This window comes from Mustela putorius, unplaced genomic scaffold (assembly GCF_011764305.1).
Source record: "Mustela putorius furo isolate JIRA1106 unplaced genomic scaffold, ASM1176430v1.1 tig00000095_pilon_pilon_pilon, whole genome shotgun sequence".
NCBI lineage: Eukaryota > Metazoa > Chordata > Mammalia > Carnivora > Mustelidae > Mustela > Mustela putorius.
The window spans coordinates 4,565,133-4,591,571 of NW_025421280.1; the positions used below are offsets into that span (position 1 = coordinate 4,565,133).

A 26,439-nucleotide genomic window follows, 5' to 3' on the forward strand; every position below is an offset into this window, starting at 1 on the left:
TCATTTATCCTAAGGGAATCAAGTTATGCACAAAGACTTAACTCTAAGGATGTTGACCCCAACTTCATTTATAAATGCATCCAACTAGATTTCTATTTTAAGGTCATATGAAGAGGAGGATGATATGTGTTTTCCAAATTTTATATATTTATCTGTTATGTAAGCATTAAATATTTACATATACATAATTATATATAATTTTAATATATTTTATATAAAGTATATATAATATACATACTATTAAATTCTATATAAATTTTATATATAATTATACATAAAATATTAAAGTTATTATATAAAGTATGTACTTATAATATACATATAATGTAAATACATATACATACATACACTTACTGACATTGGATGGATACACAGGTGGATGAGTTGTGAAGACATAAGCCAGAGTCTTTGGTGCTGGCACCCTCTCAGTAATCCAGTTCTGATTGATCTTTGTACTACTGCTGCTATTTTCACTTATCTCTGGTTCACAATTTTCCACACTAAACACGTCTGCTTTTTTTTTTTTTTTAAGAAAAATAAGTTATGTGGAAAAAAAAATAAGTTATGTGCTGTTTATTAAAGGTCACATTCTCTCTCAGGTTTGGGTGTTCCAGACCTAATAAATTACGTTATTTTCAATATGAACTGTGGCCGTGATGCTCTTTCTCTTGATCCAAGCACAGGCATACAATCTGTTTCGGCCTGTATGAGAATGGATGAGTCCACCTAGACAGCCCCCCCGCCTGCTCCAGCCTACTGTGTAGTATAATGACATGAAGGCTTACTCACACTGCCCTGGTTGGTTTTGCTGCCCTCCCTGTGCTCTGCTGGCATCGCTGGGCGTCAGTCACAGCAGTGAAACAGTGACCTGTAATAGCAGACCATGTGTTATCACACCCCGACATCGCAGCCTTGAATAACTGCTATCATTTCCATCTGTCTCGTGCTTTAATGTCTATTAGAAAAACAGCCATATTTGTCATGAAGCACCCTTCGTCATCATACCACCGTGTTCTTCATCTTCTCTGTGGCTTTTCAGCTTTTATCAATGCTCTCAACCTTCCACTGAGTGAAAAATAATTAAATTTCTCTTTTCTCCCCATTTTATGGTTGGGAAGCTGATGCAGACCACACAGAGAGGTGGCCCAGGGCTCACCCCCTTCTAATGCCAGTCCTGTCCTCCCAGAGCAGACCAGTTGGGCATTGAGGCTTCTTACTGGAAATTCTTGATAAAAATAATAAAGTATCATTTTGTGACTGATACCATCTATGTGGGGATGGGAAGACTACATGCATGTAATCGCGTAATAAAATGATGTCTCTATAAGCCCTGTGACCAAGATCAGTCAAAGTAAGGTATACTTACTTGATTTCCAGGAGGAATATCAGTAATGCTGTCTCTACTTGAAAATTTGCCTCTAAGAGCAAATTTCAAAGAAATAATGTTAGAAATGACAGGCGTGCGATTTTTTCAAAACAATTTTCAAAATCATTTTTATTTATAGTTTTTTTTTTTTAAACCAAAAGTTACACAAAGCCTTTGTAAAAACAAAACAAATGACAAACTACAGAAACATGTCAGTTAAGGGAGGAAGTCCTTCTGCAATGCCCATCTCTTCCTACAGTAACCATGGTCGAAAGAATGACAGTGGTTCATTGAGACTTTGTCAGTGTTTATCCTAAGCTTTCCAGAGAGGGAAATCATTCTAGACACACTATTTCATCCCGTGTCCTATTTCTCCAGGTTACTTTATAAACACATCTCTCCTCACTTGTTCGAAAGCTGCCCAGTATCCATTATGCGGAAATACAGAATTCATTTAACTGATCGGCTTTTGATGGACATTATGGTTGTTAAGTGGGGGTCTGTGGCAGGGAGAAGGAGCATAATGAATCCCAATCAATGCATATAACTAATCCCTAGTTTATCTATTTTATAAAACCGAATTATTACTTACTGTGTTTTCTGGAGGTAGACCTCAATCTATATTGACATTTTTCAGTAATTTATTTCTCCCCTGAATTTTACTTTAAGAAATAGCGTTCAGGAGTCTCACTGGTTTTGCTGAGTCTTGCGTGTCATATATAACTTAAATCGATGCACAAGTCATCTCTTAGCGAATGTGGCTTCATGAAGTTGAGAATCCCACAGAATATAAATGCATCCACTAAAGACAACCAGGCCTTCTCCCAAAATAATGGTAGATTGGAGTCTACGCAGTATCTCCTGCAGCAAATTTCCTCTCAGTTGTTTATGACTCACGATCTTTTTTTACATTCACAGTTTCCTAGGAATTGGTCAGTATTGTTTGACACTGATCACGGTCAGGCTTGGTTGTTCATCCCAGAGTTTAGACAAGGGTCAGAAGACACAGTCTCTTTTTCTTTTTTTTTTTTTATTGGCAGAGTTTTCGCTTTCCTTTTCAAGACGTGCCATTCAACTCAAAAAGGACCCAACCGGGCCATCTTGTATTACTCCTGCCTCATCTTCTCTTTCTTGGTGATCTTTGCAACTGTCCATGCTGTACCACCGCTTCTGTCCTCCTCCTCCTACTGTTAAAATCTGACAGTGGATTTTGCCTCCATCTGTTTATTTTTCCATAGCCAAACAGCCTATGGGTTTAATTGGAGGGAGGATGTTCTACAAGTCACTGCCCTGGCCCACTTGATCCAAATGAAAGAAGCCGTCATTGAAAGGGCTGTGGGCACTGACTTGTAAAAAGGAGGATCCTGCTTCAGCTGTTTGCATGACCTAGGCACACAGCAAGTTACCAGTGGCCGAGCAGGAATGAAGGTCAAGATTGGCCAACCCTGAAACAAAGGCTGAGATGGGAGGCCTTGGAGATGCTCAGCCTCCTGACGTGCTTGTTACACACACCTGCTGGGCTATAATTATGTAGCTTAAAAACAGGCTAGAACGGGGAAGATTTGCCATTAAGAAGAGAGACTGATCAAAGCCAAAGGCTATTTTGAAAAAAATGTTCATCCAAACCCACAAGCTGAAGCTTTCTGTCCTTTCCATATGAGGCCTATTAGCTGTAGCCCAGGAATGCTGGGGACGATGTTTCTCATACCTGCCTGAACACCCAGCAATTGCTCCTCGTGTGTTTTGGCTCTAAGCCTTTTGCCAGTCATGGGGACGAGGTGTTTTCAGTCTTTGTAGGATACTGGTGCAGAGCAAGAATGTGCGAAGCAATCCATAGCCTGTCTTTGGTTTCCAGAATCCGTTTGCTGTGTGACCTTGGACATGTTGTTTAATCTCTCTTTAAACTCTGTCTCTTCATCTGCACCACAGTCATGCCACCAACGGCCTAGGGTGTCTGTAAGAATTACATGAGATAATATTCAGCACTGTGCCCAATACACAGTCATCTCTACGCAGCTGGCTGTTGTTTACTGGTAGTCGTAGAGAAAGACAATTTAAAAAGGTATGAGAAATATTCTTGGTTAGAGAAGGATCCCACATTGCTACAGACTCGGAGCCTTGGTGTTCTAAGAGTCCCCGCTCAGATTTTCTGTTTTCAGGGGCTCTTAAGCACTCTGCACGGATTAACTGTAGTGCCCTAAGGCATGAGGCAAATTAAGAGAAATTTAAAATTCTGAGTAACAAACCACAGAAATTCAGAGTATTAAAAATTCAGATCACAAGCAATTTTTTTTTCCTTTTTAATTCTCCCTTTATGCATGAAATGTGTCCTTGCAGACTCTTACGGAATGTGAAAACATACCAGAACTCAGCTTAATTTCAAACCATAGGACATTTGAACTTAAAAACGGTGAAGTTTTATATTTAAAAAAAAAAAAATGCAAGCTTGTGTTCCTACTAGGTTTTTATTGCTCGTTTGGTACTTCAAGGAAAAATGTCATTTCTTCACAAAGAGGTAGAGAGGGTCAGTGGCTAAGTGAAGCATTGATGCATGTCCTGACTGATTTGTAGCCCTCCCGCAAGTTATTTGACCTGGGAAAACCAGACCCTTTCTGAGTTGGGAGAAATAAAAAAGACAGGCCAGCCAAGGTGTCACAGACAAACCTTAGTGGGATAAAATGCCTTTCAAGATCAGTATCTTGGTGCATTATAACTGCTAACCAAATCCTGTGATGTACATCATCACCTTGGGGCATTTTAGGGTGGGGAAAATGCTCTTAGCCTTCTGTTAACTGATTTTTTTTTTTTAAACTATTGGAATTCCCAAATGCCTGGAGCCAGATGAATTAAGTCATAAGCACAGGAGTCTTCCTGTTTCCTCGTCCATCATGAAAGTATAGGGTTCGTTTCATTGAAACTTAAGCACTTACTTTTATAAGCTCGGCTATCTTGACATTGCTCACCACTCCTGGTTTTTCCACCACCTGCTGCCCCCTCACTGGGGAGCCCAATGGGGCTTCTAACACTGCTTAAATTCTGGATGAGCGTAGCTGCAGAAGAAGGAGGCACACGGGCTGTCCAGTCACACTTTCTGTGGGTACATAATATAATAAAGTATGGTGTGGAAGAAAAGAATGGAATTAGAGAATGTCAACTGGAGACCGGTCCATCCTGTTTGTAAAGTGTCTAATTAAGCTCCAGCCACACCAATAATCAATCTGATTGTTAAAGCCTTCTGCAGAGTCTGTGGGAGGAGAGCTCAAATCCTACATGGGTTTGAAATAAGAAACCAGTCCTGTAGTCCTGCTTACCGGTTGGCTGACCTGGAGCTGTCACTCGGCATTGCTGGGTCTTTATTTCCTCAGCTTTCGAATTCCAATAATTCTATCTACTCTATCTACCTCAGAGATCGTTGTGAGGACCCAGTGGGTTGGCGAATTCTTTTCCCAAGCAGATTTTGTTTTCCTTCCTACCGTCTTCTGATTTATGGAACACCATAGATATTTTTCTTCCCCTCCTGTAAGCTCATCACAGGATTTTAAGCAGTTCTTCTAAGACAAGGAACTCTCAGAGAATCGGTTGGCCATTGGTGAGTCTCCATTTCCATTTCACAACCAGCAAGCAGAAGGAAAGAATTCAAGGCAAGCAGCCTGATTACTCATAAAGTCTAATTGTAAGGAAGGCTGGGAAGGGTAGTCTTTAGGTGGGTGGCCATGGGCAAAGCCATAACTCAGGGTGTTTGTTACTAAAAGGAAGGAAGGAGAAAAGATCCTGTGGGTGATAAGGAGTTTCTATCACACTGTGTTTGTTTTCTCTGAAGTCTTTTAGGGGGATGGTCAGTGAGAAACTAATGAGCAAAGAAATAAAACAAGATGATAAATTTTGGATAGTTTCTGGTGGAAACCAAATGGAGGGACAATAATGGGATAGGTGTGGAACACTCAGGGGGTTCAGGGAAGGCCGTTGAGAAAGGTGACATTTAAGCCGGGTCCTGAAGAATGAGGAGTCAGGCTGTGAAGAATGGGTTGGCACATTCTAGTCAGAAAAGAGTGTATGCTGAGGGGAAGGAGGTAGGCACATCATAAAAGTGAGAAGAGACCGCCGAAGCTAGAGCTTAAAGGCTGAGAGTTTTCTCTGTAGAAACAGAAGATGATGTGTGAAGAAGAGGAAGTGGCTGCTGGACAGGCAAAACCATTCAGTTTCATTATTTAATCTACTAGTTTGTATTTGTAGGAATTTACCAAATGGCTGAATTGTTGACACATACAGGAAATGAAAGATAGCACGTTAATAGGATTGACTTGTCCAAATGCCAATTTGGACATTTATCTACAATAAGTAGATAAAGCATTGTCAAGAAAAATGTTCTAGGAAGGGACATAAACAGTATAAGCTTCTTGGCTTTGTATTTAGGACTGAAATTGGTTTTGTTTTAATTCATCCTTAGGGAGCAAATTTCCAGCAAGAGAGTACAGTTTTCCCCAGTTTTACAATTTAACAACAACAACAAAAATGTATGGAGCCCATTTACAAGGACCCTGAGCCGAGTACTTTATATTCTTTATTCCATTTAAGGAAAAGAGAAGTCCCTGTCATTAAGAACCTGACAGCCCATCTGGAAAGACAGAAATATATTCAAAGTTAGGGGTTTTCCTGAAAAATTCAATAACTGGGCTGGACAACAAGCTGTGAGAAGGGATCCCAGTTGTAAACACCCAAATGAGCCCTGCAGGTGGCTCTCAGCAGCAGGTCGGCCCTGGTCATACCAAATGCGTGGCGGGGAGCGCTCTGCTGCAGATATTAACAGGAAGTCATTAGGTTGGCCCCGGAAGGTTCCAGATTTGGCCACAGTGGCAGTCTGGGAAGATCCCATCTCCTTGGATGGTCAGAGTTTTATATTACGCACTTCCCGATGACCCGAACTTCATCTGAACTCTTTCTATCATACGCCGAGTGTTGTACTCCTTGCATTTAAGATGTGATGCTTCATGTATGGGAGGTTATGATGTCACGTCTCAAAAGGTGGTAATTTTCGCTACCCAAGTGCATCCCGTTTGGGTATAGCATTTTTGTTCGGCTCACCTGACTGTGTTAGCTTGGCCTCTTCTAGTCTGTTGGGTGGTGTTCAGTCCCTCTGGTGGGTAACATCTGCATTTAGAAAATCAGAAGAACCATTTCCTGTGGGGATTGCCTAGCCGAGAAGAGTAGGACGCCGGCTTTCATTATTTTGGAGCAAACATTTTGTCTTCTACATCAACACACTCCCCCTACCAAAGCATAGGTATATCACCAAAACGTATTCTCTGAATCAGGCTTTCTCAGTCTCTGCACTGTTGACATTTGGGGCCAGAGAATTTTGTCCAAAGCATGGCCTGATAGTCAGTAACGTCCCTGGATTCGGCCCACCAGCTGCCCAGAGCACCCATCCCTGCAGTGTGACCACCAGAAATGTCTCCAGACACCGCCAAGTGACCCGAGGGTCGTGGATGAGGAGGGAGTGATGTAAATATCACTGACTGAGAATCACTAGTGCAAATACAATTTGAGGGTCCCAGAATCCTTTTCTGCAAATGGCTGTTATAACTGCTGGGTAGTGGTTTTGTTTTGTTTTCCTTGTGAGGTTGATTTGAGAATTATGCCATGTGTTTGTTAATAGTAACAAATTTCAGGGCACCTGGGTGGCTCAGGGGGTTAAGCCTCTGCCTTCGGCTCGGGTCATGATCTCAGGGTCCTGGGATCAAGCCCCGCATGGGGCTCTCTGCTCAGCAGGGAGCCTGCTTCCCCCTCTCTCTCTGCCTGCCTCTCTGCCTACTTGAGATCTCTGTCAAATAAATAAATAAAATCTTAAAAAAAAAAAAAAAGGTAACAAATCTCCATTGAGTCCTCTTCCCAGAAGAGTGAGGCAGGATGGTGTGCTTTGGTTAGGCCCTGGGATTTGGGGAGCCCGGTTGTGGCTGGTTGTGAATACCAGATCTGCTTCCATTTAGCTTCGGGATCTTGGACAATGTATGTAAACCTCTCTGAGCCTCGGTGGTCTGTCTCACAAAATGAGGCTCTAAGTAGTAACCCCCAGTACTCACTCTCAGGCACAGAAGCATTTGATGGATAGAAGGACGGCTGGATGGAAGTGGTTAGTCTGGCTTTCTAAAAGCCTGTGATCCTGCAAAATTCTGTTTTTGTGGGACTCCAGAAGGTAAAATACATCCACTGGCTTGATCATGAGTACTAACAGTACATTCATCAAGTATAAATTTTTTTTAAAATGAAAAAAAGCATAAATCAATAATAAAGTGATTTGGCTTTGCTTCCAGTTACAGCAAGGGATCACCCGACATGAGTCACTGTTTGAGGTACAGTCATAGAGTACAGCTGTGACTATCCCAAATGTAGTCATTTCCAGGTGAACTTGCAGTTAAATGATTAACCTGTATTATAAGTGCTATTAAAAAAAAAAAAAAAGCCTATGATGATGCCTTCCCCATCCTGGCATGGTGTTATACCTTTGGGTGACCCCTAATATTGATTTTAAGATTCAAAAAGACAGTTTGATCCTTTCTGTCCGAGGCTTTCCCTCAGTCTTTTATTACCCCGGGAAGTCCCCGCCCGCCACCCCCAGCCTGTGGCAGGTGCACGCTCCTCAGCACCGTTGCACATGCCAAGGCACGTTCCTTTTTCTGGGTACCCCAGACAGGAGGGAGCTTGCTACCATGCGTCTCTGTGTGGGCGTGCCCTTGACCCGCCCCTCCCTCCTCCTCTCTGACCTCCGTGATAAAGGAACAGTGAGCAGATTTCCTACCCAGAGGGTGTATCAGGAAACCGCCGATGAAATCAACAGAAATACAGCAGTTCTTACACGGGCTGAAACTCACAGAATTGGAAACCCGATGTGTCAGTGGAAAGACAGAGGTGGGAACCAGACAGCTCTTTCTACTTCTGTTTCTCCTTATTAAGTGGCTGTCCTCCATCCTCACAAAGACATGATGTAACATTAGGGACTTGGATGGAGCATCCTTCATCACAGTTACAACTAGCCTTATCACTTACGGAATGTTCATTCTAAACCAGACACTGGGCTAAGTGCTCCATAAACATAACCTCACTGACCCGTCACAATAACCCTCTGAAGCAGGCGTTGCTCCCATTTTATGGATGAGAATGCTGAGACTCAGAAAAGCTAAGCAACTCTTTTCCACCGCCCCCCCAAAAACAAGTGAGGGAACCAGAATGCAAACCCCTGGTACACTCCACCATCCACAGCCTAGAGGCAACAGTTAGCACAAATTGTCATTCCTGTTCCCTTGGGCTATTACAGACACATCTGTGAAATCACATTTTCCATAAACTTGAGATTTCAGGTGAAGAAACGGCTTTGCCTTTTAGACTTGAAGACTCAGTCTCGTGCCATTAACTTCTTTTGCATACCCAGTTGCCATCGAATTATTTCAAATTCCTTAAATAAACCAGAGCCCTTCACCTTTTAAGTAGGGTTTTTTGCTTGTGGGAAGTCTGTTTGCTCTCGATGCAGGGACTTGCTGAATGAAGGCAGAAGCGCTAGTATTTCACTTTTGTAAGTGATAAGAGGGGGAGGTGGTGGCTTTCAGAGATCATGTTTCAAGTCCAGCCCTGGTTTTTATGTGTGTGGGAATGGACGCAAAGGAAAACACAGCTGAGCTGCATTGTGGTTCTTCCTGTAGAACCTGTTCATGCCCAGAGTGAGTAAACCCCAGGGTAGAAATGTCTCCCGGAGACAGCCCCCAGTGAAATTTGTGCCTGGATTCAAAGCAACTCATTTCCCAGGAAGTTATCGTCAGGATCCACGCTCTGGCCTATTTTAAAAGAATGTGTCTCCCTTCTGGGAAGATCTCCCAGGGAGAACTTTGCCCTCTTTCTCCCTGATTGGGGGGGGGGGGGGAGGAGCGGAACTGGGGAGGTGTCACTCGCTAGAGCTGCTGATGTCAGTAGCGTGTCAGCCGTGGGAGGCTCTCTTTGTGAAACTGAGTTACACCTAGGTGTCTTATGAAACTCCGTTCAGAGCTCACCGGAGCTGCTCTCTGGGAGAGGGAGGTAGGACGAACCTCGGGGTTTTCCTTCACAATTCTGCCCCATTTTTGGAATCTCTGGATGAAAAGAAATGAAAGCGTCCCGTCTACAGACATTTTAGGAAATGGGTATGTAGCTTTAAGCTTTCACTAGTTAAACTCTTTCCACCTGGGTGATTGCTGTGCTTACACTGACTGCATGTTCGGACCACGAAGGGCTGTGTCCTTAGCATGGGCGGGTTTCTCTGTGTTTGGGGCCCGAGGGTCCACTTTGAACACTTTTGTCTCCCAGTTACGCGTGCACACGGACGTTAAGTTCATGCTGTTCCTTTATGTGAGGTTCACATGTTCATAAAAAAGTCTTGGCTCCTGTACTTCAGGACATGGTTGTGCTTTGCAATTATACAAATCACATTCTCCCCTGAGATTCTCTGAGCATAATTTCAAACTCCGGCCAAAGTCTACTAATCATCAATAGTGGGACAAGTTCCAAGTTGAGAGAAAAAGCTGAGGCTCAGGCTAGTACAAGGGGGTTGGGAACAAACCCAGAAAATTCAGCAGGGCACTCTGTCTCGTGAATGGGCTGCCTTTTAGAAATTATTTGATCTTCAAATGCACATTGCTAGCTAACTTCTGTTTCTCCCAACCAATTGGCAAGGGACACCTAGTGCAGCATTAGAATATCAGCGGTGGGAATGTAAAAGTCCGTTGACAAAGATTGGAGGCTCTAGCAGAAACCAAGAGGGCAACCGCATATTTACCCCCGTCCCAGCTCTGCTCCAGTTCCTGGTGCTGGGTTTCTGTTACATTTAGGGGAACTCTTTTAGGTGGGAAACTGGTGTCACAGAGAAGCACCCCTGCATGGGGTTCCGTTTTACTTTCACTTTGCATTCTTTTGAAATTTCATCCTGTGGTTCTACTGAAACATCCCTTCGATGACCATATTTCCATTTAAATATGAAATCAACATCTTTGATCAGAAGGCATGTGCTTACTGGAAACTGCGAGGATTTCCTAACTATTTTTTATTTAATTGAGTTAGAGGAAAAATAATATGCGTGTTCCCCACACTTGCCTGATTACTGTCAGAGAAAGGAATAGAATGGTTTCAGGTTGTTGGTTTGTAAAAGACGCACCATGTATTCGTGCTTTGCCTTAGTGTACCTTCTTGATTATTTGGTGATTAAGCTGAGTTCCAGATTTAGTAAAAATCAGCATTAATGGGGCGCCTGGGTGGCTTAGTGGGTTAAAGCCTCTGCATTCGGCTCAGGTCATGCTCCCAGGGTCCTGGGATCGAGCCCCGCATCGAGCTCTCTGCTCTGCAGGGAGCCTGCTTCCCCCTCTCTCTCTGCCTGCCTCTCTGCCTACTTGTGATCTCCATCTGTCAAATAAATAAAATATTTTTTTAAAAAATCAGCATTAATTAAGGTGGTGCGTCTGTTCTGTGTTCTCAATTTCTTAGTTATTCCAATGGAAACAGCTGGAGAACTTATATTTCCGTGAGAAGAAATTCGCCGTTGAAGTTCACGATCCACGGAGGTGAGGAGGACAGCCTTTTCTTTGTGTGGTCCCAGTCACTATCCCCGTAACAATGCTGCTGGGAACATTCATGTGCCAGGCTTTGTGCGGACATGTTTTCATTTCTCCGGGATAGACCTGGGAGGGGAATTGCTGGGTCAGTGGTAACTCTTTAACCTTTGGAGGAATTGCTACAGTTTTTCCACAGAACTGCCGCCATTTTGCATTCCCACCGACAGTGTATGTGGTTCCCTTTTCTCCACATCCTCCCTAACAGTTATCTGTAGTTGTGTTTTGTTGGTTTTTTAATAGTCATCCTGGTGGCATACAGTGATAGCCCATTTTGGTTTGGATTTGCATTTCCCTCATGACTAACGATGGCTAAGTGTCTTTTCATGTGCTCTTTGGCCACTTGGGTACCTTCTGTAGAGAAATACCTATTCAGAGTCCATGCTCATTTTTTAATTTGGTCTTCCTGGTCACTTTTAAAACAACAGTTGCCAAGTTATAACCATGGATTGAAGTCAGGATTGGAGGCTCTCTGAGCTTGTCAGAGGAATTCATCATCAGTTTCCAGTGTTTGCCTTTCAGATATGTTTATGGATGCTTGGAGGTCAGAGGGATGGGGGAAACAGCTGTGACAAAAAGAGAACCAAGAGATAAGCCAAATTCCTACAAAGAACATTAGTACCCTTCTCCCTTTTTCCCCACAGCATCTGCCTACCGCCCCTTCTCCTCTTACCCTCTCCTCCTCTGACTATCTCTCATTCTCTTATCTGGTGCATAAGCAGGACACTGGACCAGTGTCAGACTTGTATATTTGCAGACCATATTATCTGTTCAGCCTCTGATGATGTCAGACCCGCCCAAGCCTACCTAGATCTGAAATGCTCTTTTACCTTGAGGAAGGTGTTGACACTGCCCTCTCAGTTGGGTTATCTTTGATACATGATCACCTTGATCCCTGACCTCTTGTGATGTGTGAAGTAGAAGGAATGCAACGATGCTACTTTTAAGTAGAAGTTTTTAGTACAGCCCCTAATTTGAGTACTTCTGATCATTTGGGGTATGTGTACATGCATTTTTGAACATGCCAGTTTTACCAAAAAAGAGATTATCCAGGTGCAGTAGGTTTCTTCTTAAAAGGAGAAAAGCAAATCTTGGCTCCTGTCGGCATCAGAGTGTGGCAGCCAGAAAACAATTAAAAAGATACTTCATGGTCACATTCCTCAGTGGGTACATTTTGTGGTGTGCTGGGCCAGAGGTGAATGAATTGAATATTTTCCTTAATCTTTCAGGATTTCTGTGTCAAGAAGAACCTTTGGGCAAAGTGGCCTCTTTGTGCAAACGTGGTATGCAAATCCTTCCCTCATCAAGTCCATCTGGGTAATGGCGATTAGTCAGCATCAGTTTTACTTGGACCGGAAGCAAAGCAAAGTAAGTCACTGGAGCATTTCTATAGGAACAGACTTCCCTCCCTCATTTGCTTTCTGTTTCAAGATAAGCTTTCTCAGAAAAGATGCAAGCACGTGGGTTTCTGTTCTTTGAGTTTTTGCTTTTTAAACTTTCTGACCAACTGTTTTTAATTTTTCTTACATTTAAAACAGGGGCGGTATATAGCCTGATCTAGGAGTTGTAAGACGTGCCAACTTTTCGGCACGTGTGTACATGGACACAGGTGGCATTCTAAAGTTAATGACTGAACTATATACCATGAGAGAGAGTCATGCATATTTAAACTTTGTCAATGTAAAGCCTAAGTCTTATTTTTTTTTTCTTCTGAAGTGTCACTTGGGCATGTAAAAATTCTAAATTGTCCTCTGTGTTACTTATTCCATAGTAACTTAATCATCTTATTCATTGAAAATAGGTTCAGTTGAGTGAATTCTGTTTCCATGTGGTATACCTCTTAGGCAAAAATTCCTTCAGCCAGGAGTTTAGACGATATCGCAATGGATTTGACTGAGACAGGAACACCGAGGGTCTCCAAAATGGTGACGCTGGAGGCAAAAAGTCAGTTCATCATGGCGAGCAATGGCAGTTTAATCTCCTCAGGTAACGTTTTTGGAAAGTACCAGTGATCTTTACTTTTCACTTTGGTCATAAACTACGTTGGGGGCTGATAAACCACTTTTATCATTTCTATTAACAACAGGACAGAAAAGCAGCTGGCTGAACATGGCTGACTTGTTCCTTTGGTTTTTGAGTCCCTGCTGAACCTTGCTATCTCGCCACTTGAAAGGCCCATTATTTGGGGGGAATGAATAAGCCTGTCAAAACCTGCAACATGTAGCATCGACCAAAGTTTTAAGAAGTGGAAGGAAAGTTAAATTATAAATAGCTTGTATGAACAACACTAGTTACAAGGATAGTGAACGCCTCAGGATTAACATGAAAAGACACTTTCTCCTCATCTGTTCTATCAAGTTCTTCTTCTCCCAATATTTAGTTTTTGATGCAGACAGTTGTCTAGTGCTCTACTTAATATATAGTCAAATGTGACCACAAGCATCTAACCTCATCCCAACCCCACCTCCCAGTGTGACTGCTTCCCTGAAGTCTTTCCTCGGTAGAAACTCTGCAGTCTCTTATCACTGAGTATGCCTAACTTCACTCAAATGAATTCTCCCCATCTAAATCCTATTGTCAGCTCTTAATCTGAGGCACAGTACGTTCCTTTGCCTCGCTTGCCTGCTTTCTACCAGGACATTCTAAACAACTATCTCCAGGAACATGTTACCTTCTCTCCTGCTCAAAAATGAAATTCTTCCTTGGGTGTGTCTGAAACATTAAACATTTTATCATTGCTTCTAAAATGACTGAGCCAAAATACAGAGGGTATATATAATTACCAGGCTGCATTGGATGCCCAGAAGCATGAGAAAATGTTCTCCAGTTTCCTTTTATTATGTTCGGAAACAAGGAGAAAAGAAATAAATTATTATTTAATAGCAGGCCAGCCTTAAAAGTCCTTTGTCCTTTAAAAAAGGAAGGAAACATGCCTTGTATAAACCTTCCCTGGCCTCCCTTCCAATCTCTCCAGGTTCTCAAGACTCAGAAGTTAGCGAGGAGCAAAAGAGAGAGAAAATCCTGGAGCTCAAGAAGAAGGAAAAGCTCTTGCAGGAAAAGCTCCTGAAAAAAGTCGAGGAGCTTAAGAAGATCTGTTTGCGGGAGGCTGTGAGTGTCTTCTGCTTTGGGGGGGACTCGTCACACTGTGTCTGACAATCTGGCGGGTGTCACTTACCCCGTCTCGGTTCTCTGTCCTGTTTTATAGGAGCTCACCGGCAAAATGCCAAAGGAATATCCGCTGAACATAGGTGAGAAACCGCCTCAGGTCAGAAGGCGTGTAGGCACTGCGTTCAAACTGGATGGCAGCCTGCTGCCGAGTGAAGAGGTAGGAGCACCAAAGCTGAGCATTTCTATTAACAACAAGACAGAAAAGCAGCCGGCTGAACACGGCTGACTTGTTTCTTTGGTTTTTGAGTCCCTGCTGAACTTGCTATCTCGCCACTTGAAAGTGATACAGTGGACCGAACTGAATTCTTCCTTTCATGCACGGTCCAATTATGGTTGATTCTGTCTCACTATTTTACTCCTCCCAGGCATAGAGAGCGTTAAACAAACCCCAAATGTTTATAAACTGAGTACCTTGACCGTAAGAATGAAGAACTCCAGCATTAGACGCTTCCACGTAAAACCAAGAAACCTTTGACAAATACGTTTGCCCTTTCTGGTGTGTCATTTTTCAGATCTCAGTTCCTCATCCATAAAATGAGGGTCATCCTCATTCATCCTGCTAACAGATACAGGGTGTCATAAATGACATAGTACATGGGCAGCATTCAGGTATAATAAAGTTCTAGTAGAGGGTGAACTTTCTCATTTGCATGTCATCAGATCGTAGGGCCCTACTCCTGTTTCTTGCCCAGATTTAGCCATCATGGCTGTAGAAAATGATAGCAGTTTCCATCCATAATAGAGTGAGGTTTGCAAATTTTTTAAAAGGTGTCTTTACTTATTTTAGAGAGAGCACCTGCATGAGCAGGGGGAGGGGCAGAGAGACAGGGAGAGAATCTCATACAGACTCCTCGCTGAGCACGGAGCCCGACCCAGGACTCCGTCCCATGACCCTGAGACTGTGACCTGAGCCAAAATCAAGAGTCAGACTCTCAACTGACTGAGCCACCCAGGCACCCCTGAGCTCTGAAACTTATTGAGTATACCACTCCTGAGCTAAGCAGTGCACACATATTATCTCATTTAAACTTTGCCATATTTTTACAAGGTAGATATTTTCTCTCCATTTGAAATGGAGATGCAGAATGAAAAAAAAAAAAAAAAAACCAGTAGCACTAAGAAATTAAGCATGTTGGGGCGCCTGGGTGGCTCAGTGGGTTAAAGCCTCTACCTTCGGCTCAGGTCATGATCCCAGGGTCCTGGGATTTAGCCCTGCATCAGGCTCTCTGCTCAGGAGGGAGCCTGCTTCCCCTTCTCTCTATGCCTGCCTCTGCCTACTTGTGATCTTTGTCTGTTGAATAAATAAATAAAATCTTTAAAAAACAAAAAAAATTAAGCATGTTTCCAGGGTCACTCAAGAGGGAACCACCAGAAAGAGAAATCAAACTCAAATGTATCTGTCTCTAAAGCTAAGCATATAAATACAACTTTCTGTGTCTGTGAATCTTGGCTTAGGAATAGGAATCTCTCCTTGAAAAATATAATTGTCACCTGACCCACTAAATGAAGGAAAGGCCATTCCCTTCTTTAAAAGGAAAACAGATTAGTGAGAAGTATAAGTAAGTGGATGAGGGAGGTCTTGTCTTCTAGAAAAGTGTTGGAAGACGCCTGTGCAGTCAACTTAGGAAGGTTTTATTCTCAAAGAGCATCTGATCTGAGAATGTACAAGAACTGGTATCATTGTCTAAATGCAGGATCCTGCTTTGCAAGACCTGGAGAGCAATTTCCTAATACAGCAAAAGCTAGTCGAAGCTGCGAAGAAACTTGCCAACGAGCCAGACCTTTGTAAAACCGTGAAGAAAAAACGAAAGCAAGATTACACAGAGGCAGTGAAAAAGCTTCAGGAGATTGAAAACGCGATAAATGAATATCGAATCAGATGTGGAAAGAAGCCCAGCCAGAAAGCCACAGTTATTTTACCAGGTTCGTAATAAGTAAGGTTTTTCCGGTCACATATGATGGTAGTAGCATTTCCAAGTTCATTGGGTGAGAGATACAAGAAAGGACTGGTTTAAAAGTAAGTTTCTTAGGGTGAAAATGGTTTGGGATGTCAGTCTTGCAAGTGTGTAAACATGGTTTTCACGGACATTCTCACTATGGTAATACTACACTATTGCGTTGCTTTCATTTGCAGGATGAAGGCACATTCGTAGCAATATTGGTTGATAATCACCTTTTACTGGCCTCACTCGTTGCAGGAAATCGAGCTGGCAGCACAGAGTAGTAAAGAGAGCTGGGCCTACCCAGCCGTTTCTCAAAGGGTTTTAATGCAGGGACATACATTTGTTGAAGGGCCTATCCAACATTTGTGAAAAGAGCTCTTACAGTTCCTGTCAATTGTGGAAGCTATTTAAAGCTCGGGACAAATGTTGTGATAGAACATGAAATGCAGAAAGCAGAGTATTAAATCATAATCACAACATGACCCCGACATCATGTGAAGATGGACCTTCAACAACTGGTTGGAAAATATTTCAAAATGCTAGTAGTTGTGGTATTTCAAATAACTTGTTTTTCTTCTATTTTCAAAATTCTCAACATTATATTCTTAAGACTTTCATAATCAGAAAACAAAGTACACTGAAAATCTCATTTAAGTCCATTTCAGGTTCACTTGGCCTTACTTTATCAGCATGGTTTGCAGCCTTGATCGCTGGTTGAAATATGATTAGATTTCCTTTATCCCAAGACTGTTTTTTTCACATTTAAACATCTGTGAAATTTGAATAATTTTACACTCGATGGCGTGTTACAATGGGCAATACTTTTTCTCGTTTTACTGAGACATAAAATAATTGTGTCAGATTGGATGAAATGTGGTGACTAGGTTTGGCGTATACTCGGATTTGGGGAGGTCTGGTTTATAAAGCAGAGATACGGCGTTTTGGAAAGGGATGAACACTTGTTCATCCGCTACAGCTGGAGAATTTAGGATGGCTCTGAATCCAAATGAGACGTCCAGTTGGCTTTGGAGGTGGTTCTGTTCTGGACCTACGGAGATGGGTGATTAGCGATGTACTTAACTTTCATAACCATTTGTTGTGGCCCATTCATCTGCAAACTGTGCAGGATTCAAGTGATCTCCTTTACAATGAGTGACATTTGGGCAGCAAATGGTGCCATGGTTGAAGATATATGGGGTTGATTTTTTTTTTAAGTGTGCCTGACAGCTGACTACACTGGCACCTTGCCTTCAGACTCTGTCTACTGTGTGTACAGTGAAGAGATCGTCTGCCTGGCTCTGGTGGAGATTGCCACTTGAGATCAGATGGGGGAGATTTCCTTCATGATGGCGTCGAAGCCTACCTTACCAGGACCTGACCCTGGGTGTGGAATGATTTACCAAGGCAGATGTGCACATCTGTGTTGCCTCCTGTTGCTACATACATTTTTTTTTTTTTTTTAACATTGGATGGGTAGCACTAATACTCAGGAGCGTTACGGGTATTTCCAACCCCCAGAATGCTATGTCTAGGTAATAAAAGCAATAACTATAGCTAATACTTATTAAGCATTTGTCCTGTACAAGGAGGTGGGCTAAGAGCTTGACATCCATTATCTTAATCACCTTAGCACTGCATACTAGGTACTATTCTTCTTTGCATTTTAGTTGAGCCAAGTGAGGCCAAGAGGGATGAAGTCATTTGTCCAAGGTCTCACAGCTAGTAAGTGTCAAAACCAAGATGGGAACCCAGGTCTGTCTAATTCAGGGGTTCTCAACCAAGAGCAGTTTTGCACCCCCAGGGGATGTTTGGCAATATCCTCAGACATTTTTGGTTGCCGAAACGGGGCGTGGCGGTGCTGCTGTTTGACAGCGGTTGGAGGCTGAAGATCCTACAATGCAAAGGACAGCTCGCCCCAGCAAAGATGATCCAGTCCAAAATGTCAGTAGTGCCACATGAGAAACCCGGCTCTAACTGAAATGCTCGTGCACCACCAAGTGTTCACCTATTAAGAAAAGGCCCTTGTCTTCAGGGAGGGGTCGAAAAATAATTTATACTAACAACAGTTATTTTCAACCCTCATTTTCAAATGAGGGTTCAAGTCTATTTCTCATTTATGACATGAATGGCATGATTTTTCTTTCCAGTGTGTTGGTCGTAAGCCCTCAATGTCTAAGGTATGTAGAAGCTAGATTGAAAACTAATTGAAAACAAAAACTGCGTTGAAATCAGTTCCATTTCTCTTAAAGATTTTATTTGTTTGTTTATTTATTTAGAGAGCGCATGAGTGGGGGAGGGGCAGAGAGTGAGGGAGAGAGAATCTCAAGCAGACTCTGCTGAGAGTGGAGCCCAGTGTGGGTGTTGATCTCACGACCCTGGGACTCCCAATACCTGAGCTAAAATCAGCAGTCAGATGCTTAACTGACTGAGCCACCCAAGAGCCCCTAACTCTGTTCCATTTTAGGAAAAAGTCCAGTGATGGGGCACCTGGGTGGCTCAGTCATTAAGCATCTGCCTTTGGCTCAGGTCATGATCCCGGGGTCGTGGGATCAAGTCCCACATCGGGCTCCCTGCTCAGCGGAAAGCCTGCTCCCCCCCCCCACTCGCCCTGCTTCTGTTCTCTCTCTTGCTGTCTCTCTCTCTGTGTCAAATAAAGAAATAAAATCTGAAAAAAATAAAAATAGTCCAGTATCATATTTGTACAATTCTAAGATGTTTATATCTTTACTAGTAAATGATTCCATTCTTGTTAATTATTCTTAATGCACTATAATTATTTATACTTACTAAATAAAAATAAGATGCACTGTATTGAGAATTGCTTTATGAAATCCACTGTAGGTGTATAAATGCCTGGTTGTTCTAAAGGCACTTACTTTTATTCACAGAAGACATAATCCCATCGGAGAGCAGCTCCTTGTCTGACACTACCACCTATGATGATTGTGAGTAGCTCTTTTTTTTCATTTTCAAATGTCATATGTTCTGAAATATTAAGACAATTTCTTGAAGTAAAGCCTATGTGTTATTCTTTTGGTAAAAGTAGAATGAACTAACTTAACATCTATACAGAATGGTTGAGGAAGGGAGATTATGATGAGCTTCTACTGAGGTTAAATCAGCATTAAACACAGTACCATACAGACCACTTGAATTTAGGAAATCAGAATACTATTATGCAACTGAGTCAGTCTCTCAGTAAGGGTTTGTGAGGCTCTGTAGAATTTTTTAAATTAGCATTCTTAGTTATTTACTTTTTTTTTTTTTTTTTTACTTTTAAGTAGGCTACCCACCCAAGGTGGGGCTTAAATTCAGGACCCTGAGATCAAGAGTCATATGCTTTACTGACTGAGCCAGCCAGGCACCCCTCTGTAGGATTTTTTTTAAATGTTCTCTCTTGAAGTAATAACAGGTTCACGGGGAGTTGTATTCAGAACCTTTCATGCAACTTTCCCAATGATGAATCTTCTATATTTGGAGTCTTATCTCAAACTGTGAAATATAGTGTAGACTTTGATTATCCTTGTGTTCTGGATGGCTAAGAGTTTATTTTCCTTGGGAAGAAATTGGGTTACATGTCATTGTATTGGTTTCATAGAGGAAGGCCACATGTTTTGATGGCCTGTGTTTGTTCAGCACATTTGATGGTGGAATGGATTTCATATCGAGTGGGAAAGTGCTTCCTTGTAATCCCTGGTGCTTAAGCAGAGGAGTGACTGTCTAGAGATGATTTAAAGAATTCTGGGAAGCCACTAACCCATACGGCTTTATCTCCCCCACCCTCATCCCACCCCAAATTTGATGGTGCATGAAACTCCACCACTCCAAAATTTTTCCTTTGAGCTGAAGCTGGGTCGTGTTTTCCATTCCTCTTTGAAAATGCAGATGTCAGCAGGAGACATAACAAGTCTCTGATGACTCAGCATACATCAGTTATATCACTTTCAATGACAGGATGAGCCCCTGGTCAGCCAGCGAGGCCTAAGAACTTGAAAGGTGAACAGAAGTGATCCAAGCCAGCTGTACCAGCCAACTTGCTTTTGGCCCTATACACACTGGGGGTTTTCTTTAATATAATTCTAGAAAAACTATAGTATCACCCATTCTACCAGAATGATTTCTCTGCTCAGAGAATATAATTATTGCTTTTATTACCTACTAAACTGGGAAAAGTTGGATCAGGCCCACAAGAGAACATTTGACCCTTGAACAATGTGGGGGTTAGGTGTGGTCCCACTCCCGGTGGTTGAAAATCCAAGTATAACTTTGACTACCCCAAAACATAACTAGTTACAGCCTAGTTTTGGCAGAAGCCTTATCATTAACTTAAACAATTAACACATATTTGTATGTTAAATGTATTATATATATATATACTGTATTCCTACAGTCAAGTAAGCTAGAGAGGAGAAAATGTTATTAAGAAAATCATAAGGAAGAGAAAATGCATTTACTATACTTTACTATATCAGAAAAAAAAAAATCTGTGTGTAAGTGGACCCATGCAGTCCAAACCTGTGTTGTCCAAGGGTCAGTTGTATTCAGTAATTTCTGTTTTCTAGTGTATAAAGTATAAAATAAATGTCCTAAAATAATACACTTCTAAAAACATCAGATCTTCTGATTTGCTTTTTGGAGGGCTGGAAAGGTATTTATTAACTTATTTATTTACCTACTTACTGATTCATTCATTCATTTACTTATTATAGCCAATGACACCTTCACTCTCGCTGGGCAGCGACCAAGTTCAGTACCTCATTCTCCAAGAATTCTTCCCCCCAAGTCTCTCGGTATTGAGCGAATCCATTTCAGAAAGTCATCCGTCAATGAACAGTTTGCGGAGACCAGGCAGTCCAGGTGAGAAATCCCATCTTCAGGGAGGCAGATGCCTCACAGCCGTGAGACCTTTCCTCCGAAATAGTCCACCCTTTGGGGCATTACCCTTTTACCCTTTCAGAAGGGGTTATCCTGCAAAACCAAAGCATAGAAACTCACCCCGTTATTTGTTGTTGACAACAAGCACATTTCTAAGAGTTCTTTTCAAAGCATTTGGCACTTTCCTATATTTTAAAGTCTGTTGGATTTATGTTAGGTTCCAGGGGCATTACTTATAATCTGGATTTGGATATAACATCTGAAGTTCCATTTCAAAACCCATGCTCTCAGGAAATGGACATTAAATACCACACTATCAGTGTGAGTGACAGAAATGACTTCCACTCTTTCCAAAGGAAATGAGACTTTCACTCATTTTGAATCTGTAACATAGATAATGTGACTTTTCTTCTCGAATATCTCAGATAAATATTATCCAGGCAATAACACCAGTATTTTAAAAAGATGACAGACCAGGGATTCTCAGAATTTGGCTGCATGGATCAATACTACTTAAAAAAAAAAAAAAAAAAGGGACCCAAGATAAATTACCAAATGTTTACTCTGCCTAATCAGAATGTTCACATAAATAATACCACAAGTTCATTGAAAAAAAGACATGTAAATATCAAAAATACAGCCATTGTCATAATAATAATAATAATAATAAATGAAGTTAACATTTATTGAATGCTTACTGTATGTCAGACACTGTTCAAAGTATTTTAATACATATTAATGAATTTAACCTGTAGTGTGACAACTGTCATTACCATTTACAGGTAAGTACACTGAGGACCAGAAAGCTTGAATAACCTGTTGGGTTCCTGTAAATGTTGGAATCAGGATTTGAACCTATGTAGCCTGACTCCAAAGCCTATGGAGTGATTTTAACCAATATGTCACACTGCATCTCAGTGAAGGGGGAAATTAGTCTTAAAATAAAGGAAGATTATTTAGATTAAATAATTCTTCACTTAAGAAAATAGCACCATGCTGTATTTCTCCTTTGTCAAAGACCATATCAGGCCCAGCTATTAGATTAGCCTTTAGAACTGTTGCCTAAACAATAGAAATCCAAGTGTCTAGAGCTGTGCCAGCCAGTGCAATTAAAAGTAAATAAAATTAAAAATTCACTTCTGAGTCATGCTAGCCACATTTCAAGTGCTAGTGGGTGCACATGTGGGCTAATGGCTACAATATTGGCATAGATATAGCGTATTTCCTTCGTTGGACAGCTCTGGACAAATGTATTTATTATATCAGGGGAAACAAAGCTATTGAAGCAAAAGGAAGACCTATGACCAGAAATCATTATCTTCAAAATTACTATACCTACTTCCTTAATAGCTTAAGATGGGTTTGGTCATTGATCCCGCAATTTCACTTAGAGGAATTTTTCCTGTTGTATTAACTAACTACAGGATGCTCATCCCGGTACTGTTGATGCTAGTGACAAATTGAAAACAACCCAAATGCTCAACTAGTGAGTTGTTCAAATGATTTATAAATCCTTACAGTAGAATGCTCTACTGTCATTAAAATAACATTGTGGATGAATAGTAACCAACACAAAACTTTAGATACAGTTTTTTTAATGTGAGTTTTGAAAGAGAGTATAGAGTAAGATAGTATTTTGTTGTTGTTAAAACTGTAAATACCTATAAGTATGGTTAGTGAAAAATATCTGAAAATAGTCAGTGTTGACTGGCTGTCTCTGAGGTTTCTGATGATAGATATTTAAGTTTTTCTTTTTAACCTGTACTTTTCAAAATTTTCTGCGGTGAACTTGACATGCTTTTGTGATAACTAAAAATGTAATCAGAGTCACCTTTCATTAAAGAATGAACTTTAGATTGTGTTCTCACTGTGCTGTGTAGCCAACAAAGTGATTTAAAGATGTTACCTTCTAATCCACGGCCCGCAGACAAAAACCCACTGGCTGGGTTCATCCTGCAACTTATTTTTATATGGCCCACGAGCTCAGAATGGTTTTTACATTTTTAAATAGTTGGAGGGGAAGTCAAAAGCAGTAGTATTTTTTTTTTTTAAGATTTTATTTATTTATTTGACAGATGGAGATCACAAGTAGGCAGAGAGGCAGGCAGAGAGAGAGGGGGAAACAGGTTCCCTGCTGAGCAGAGAGCTCGATGTGGGGCTCGATCCCAGGACCCTGGGATCATGACCTGAGCCGAAGGCATAGGCTTTAACCCACTGAGCCACCCAGGCACCCCCAAAAGCAGTAGTATTGCGGGACATGAAAATTATACGATATTTGACTTTCGGTGTCCACAGTCAAGCCCTTTTGGCTCACAGCCATCCCCATTCATGTACACGTTGTCTACACTGCTTTTGTCCCTCAGGGGCACAAGAGAGCGGTCAGGACAGGGACATCTGGCCTGCAAGGCCAAAAATATTTACTCTTAGACTCTTACAGAAAAAGGCTTTGCTGCCCTTGCTCTAGTTGCTTTCAATCCCTTTTATTCAGTACATTCTTCTTTTTTTAAAAAAAGGTTTTGTTTTTTTTTTTTCCTTCATCCTTATGACTAGAGAGATCCCTTGTGTTTCCCCCCAAACTCACCCAGGACATACAAGGATACTAAATCACAAAGACACCCTGCCCCGTTTTCTTCAATGCTCCTTTCCTTCACTTCCACTAAGTTTCAAATTGGCTGTTGACGAGTTGGCCAGAGATGCTAGGAGGCTCATCATCTCCCACGTTCTTCTTCCCATCACAGGGAAATGCTGTCGACCCACAGCAGCCCTTACAAAACCCTGGAGCGGCGGCCCCCCGGCGGACGGAGCATGCCCACCACTCCCGTTCTGACCCGAAATGCTTACAGCAGCAGCCACTTGGAGTAAGAGCGCTTCGTTCCAGTGACTTTGACATTGTTGATTTTGCTTTACTTTGTTGGTTTTGCTCTGCTTTGTTTTGCGTTTTAATCATTTTAAGGGACTCAATGCAGCGGGACTGGTTACAGATCCACATTTTCTACTTAACAGTTCAGTGACACTGGCAAAGAAAATGTACTGAAAAATAGGCTTTGTGCGGGTAGATAGGAGATTTTTTTGTGCGTGTGCCTTAGTTTTCCCAGCCAGACATCGCTGTTTGTTATTCGGTGGCGAGGATGAGGATAATGACACAAGCCAACACTTTGAAGCATTTAGGGAAGGTTTCGCTAGCTCTTTTATAAGCCTGATATTTTTTAAAAAAATTTTTTAAGGTTTTATTTATTTATTTCTCAGAGAGAGAGAGAATGCAAGCAGGGCGAGTGGCAGGCAGAGGGAGAAGCAGGCTCCCCACTTAGCAGGGAGCCCAGTGTGGGGCTCGATCCCAGGACCCTGGGATCATGACCTGAGCCAAAGGCAGACACTTTACTGACTGAGCCCCGCAGGTGCACCATATGCCTGATATTATTCAGTACACATGACAAGCCGAACTGCAGATCTCAGATCCTGTTTTACCTCCTTGTTTTAGGGATGAGGATCAAGAGAGGTTCAGAGTCTTACCCAAGACTCCCCCCAGATAAGTCTGCTGTCAGAGCCAGGCTCTCCCCCGAGCAGTGCTCCCTCTGCCCTAGTCTGTGTCTCCTTCACTCCTGTTGGAAGAGAGGAACCTCCAAAGACGCTTGGGCTTTTTTTTTTTTTTTAGGCTTTGATGCAGCTTGCGCATCATCCGTTCTCTTTCCCGCTCTTGAGTAAGGCTTTGAATCGCACAGTGGTTAGAACCTGGTTCTCTTCTCCTTCTGACGATGACACAGTGCACCTGTGTGGCAGCCGATGGGTTATATGAAAAATGTGTCCTCTCGTGCAGTCAGCTTTGGAAACCTTGAGTCTTACTGCAGTTCAGGGTGATGAAATCCTTCACCGCCATGATCATGTGTTTCATTTCAGTCCGTCCTTTCTTTCTTCCTCTGTTACAAACTGGCCTCTCTCCTCCCACAGACCCGAATCTTCAGCCCAGCACTGCCGCCAGCGCAGCGGAAGCCTCGAGTCTCAGTCCCACCTGCTGTCTGAGATGGACAGCGATAAGCCATTTTTCTCCCTCTCCAAATCCCAAAGAAGCAGTAGTACGGAAATCCTGGACGACGGGTCCTCCTACACCAGCCAGTCAAGCACGGAGTATTACTGCGTGACGCCCGTCGCCGGCCCCTATTACACTACCCAGACTCTGGACACTCGTGCCAGGGGCCGGAGAAGGTCCAAGAAACAGAATGTTTCGACTTCAAATTCAGGAAGCATGCCCAACCTAGCACAAAAGGATAGTTTGAGGAATGGCGTCTACACAAAGAGCCAGGAGCAACCTTCTTCTAGTTACTATATTGCTGGGTACACACCCTATGCAGAGTGTGATCTTTATTACAGCGGCGGCTACGTCTATGAGAACGACACGGAGGGACAGTACAGCGTCAATCCTTCCTACCGTTCGTCAGCCCACTATGGATACGAGCGCCAGCGCGACTACAGCAGATCCTTTCATGAGGATGAGGTCGACCATGTGCCCCATAACCCATATGCAACTCTCCGGCTGCCTAGGAAGGCTGCTGCCAAGTCGGAGCACATCACCAAAAACATCCACAAGGCCTTAGTTGCAGAGCACCTGCGTGGCTGGTACCAGCGGGCCTCTGGACAAAAGGACCAGGGGCACAGCCCACAGACTAGCTTTGACTCAGACAGGGGATCGCAGAGGTGCTTGGGGTTTGCAGGGCTGCAAGTACCCTGTTCTCCCAGCAGCCGAACATCCTCCTACTCTTCCGGTAAGAACGCTGCAGACGCTCTTGGTCCCTGCATCAAATTTACCTCCTCTCCCCTGCCCATGCTGCCCCCAAACCACTCCCCTCAGGGAATCATAGGACCAGTCCCCAAGGTTGTGACCCTGGTACCATTCCATGGGACCATAGTAAGAATCGCCAACTTAAAAATAGTTCTTCTCTTCGTCTTTCCAAAGAACATAGTCCGCGGTGCTCGCTTCGGCAGACCATACACTAAAAGTAGAACACAGTCCATGGGAGTCCACTATAGCAATTGGTAGATTCCAATGCAACAAGCGTTCATTGAGCACCTACTCTCTCCTGCCCTGAGTGAGGGGCTTTCAAATAGCATATCTTTTCCACATGTCATAAAAGTGTGCAGGTCCCTGATGTCTGACTTGTTCAAAAAGTAGAGTAAACACATCAGGTAAACAGAAAACATTAGGACTATGCATCCTTCCCTGTTCACCACCAGGAACTTGATCCTCTAAGGGCAGTTGGTTTTGAAAGTTCGGATGGCCATGTGAGGCTCCTAGCAATTGTGATGGGAGCCAGCAATTTGTAAGCCCTCTTTCTGGTACCGTTCTGCGTGCTTCTAGTACCTTGACTCAATTCAGTAAGTTGTCATATATACTCTACGTTAGGGTTGATGTAAGGGATTTTCAAAGATAATTTTGGTTAGAGAGGTTCCCTCACACACAGACTTTGGC

At 42.5% G+C, this 26,439-nt stretch overlaps 1 protein-coding gene across 8 annotated transcripts in view; it reads left to right on the forward strand.

Moving 5' to 3' along the window:
• The window catches only part of FRMD4B (FERM domain containing 4B), a 324,296-nt gene that overhangs the window by 289,098 nt on the left and 8,759 nt on the right, over positions 1 to 26,439 (forward strand). For all 8 annotated transcript variants that reach the window (XM_004738339.3, XM_045077913.1, XM_045077915.1 and 5 more), the window contains 10 exons: positions 10,868 to 10,944; positions 12,222 to 12,360; positions 12,837 to 12,978; positions 13,967 to 14,100; positions 14,198 to 14,317; positions 15,855 to 16,083; positions 18,992 to 19,048; positions 20,813 to 20,960; positions 23,717 to 23,836; positions 24,924 to 25,735. In XM_004738339.3, the coding sequence (XP_004738396.2) occupies positions 10,868 to 10,944; positions 12,222 to 12,360; positions 12,837 to 12,978; positions 13,967 to 14,100; positions 14,198 to 14,317; positions 15,855 to 16,083; positions 18,992 to 19,048; positions 20,813 to 20,960; positions 23,717 to 23,836; positions 24,924 to 25,735 (1,978 nt within the window). The remainder of the gene's footprint in view (positions 1 to 10,867; positions 10,945 to 12,221; positions 12,361 to 12,836; positions 12,979 to 13,966; positions 14,101 to 14,197; positions 14,318 to 15,854; positions 16,084 to 18,991; positions 19,049 to 20,812; positions 20,961 to 23,716; positions 23,837 to 24,923; positions 25,736 to 26,439) is intronic.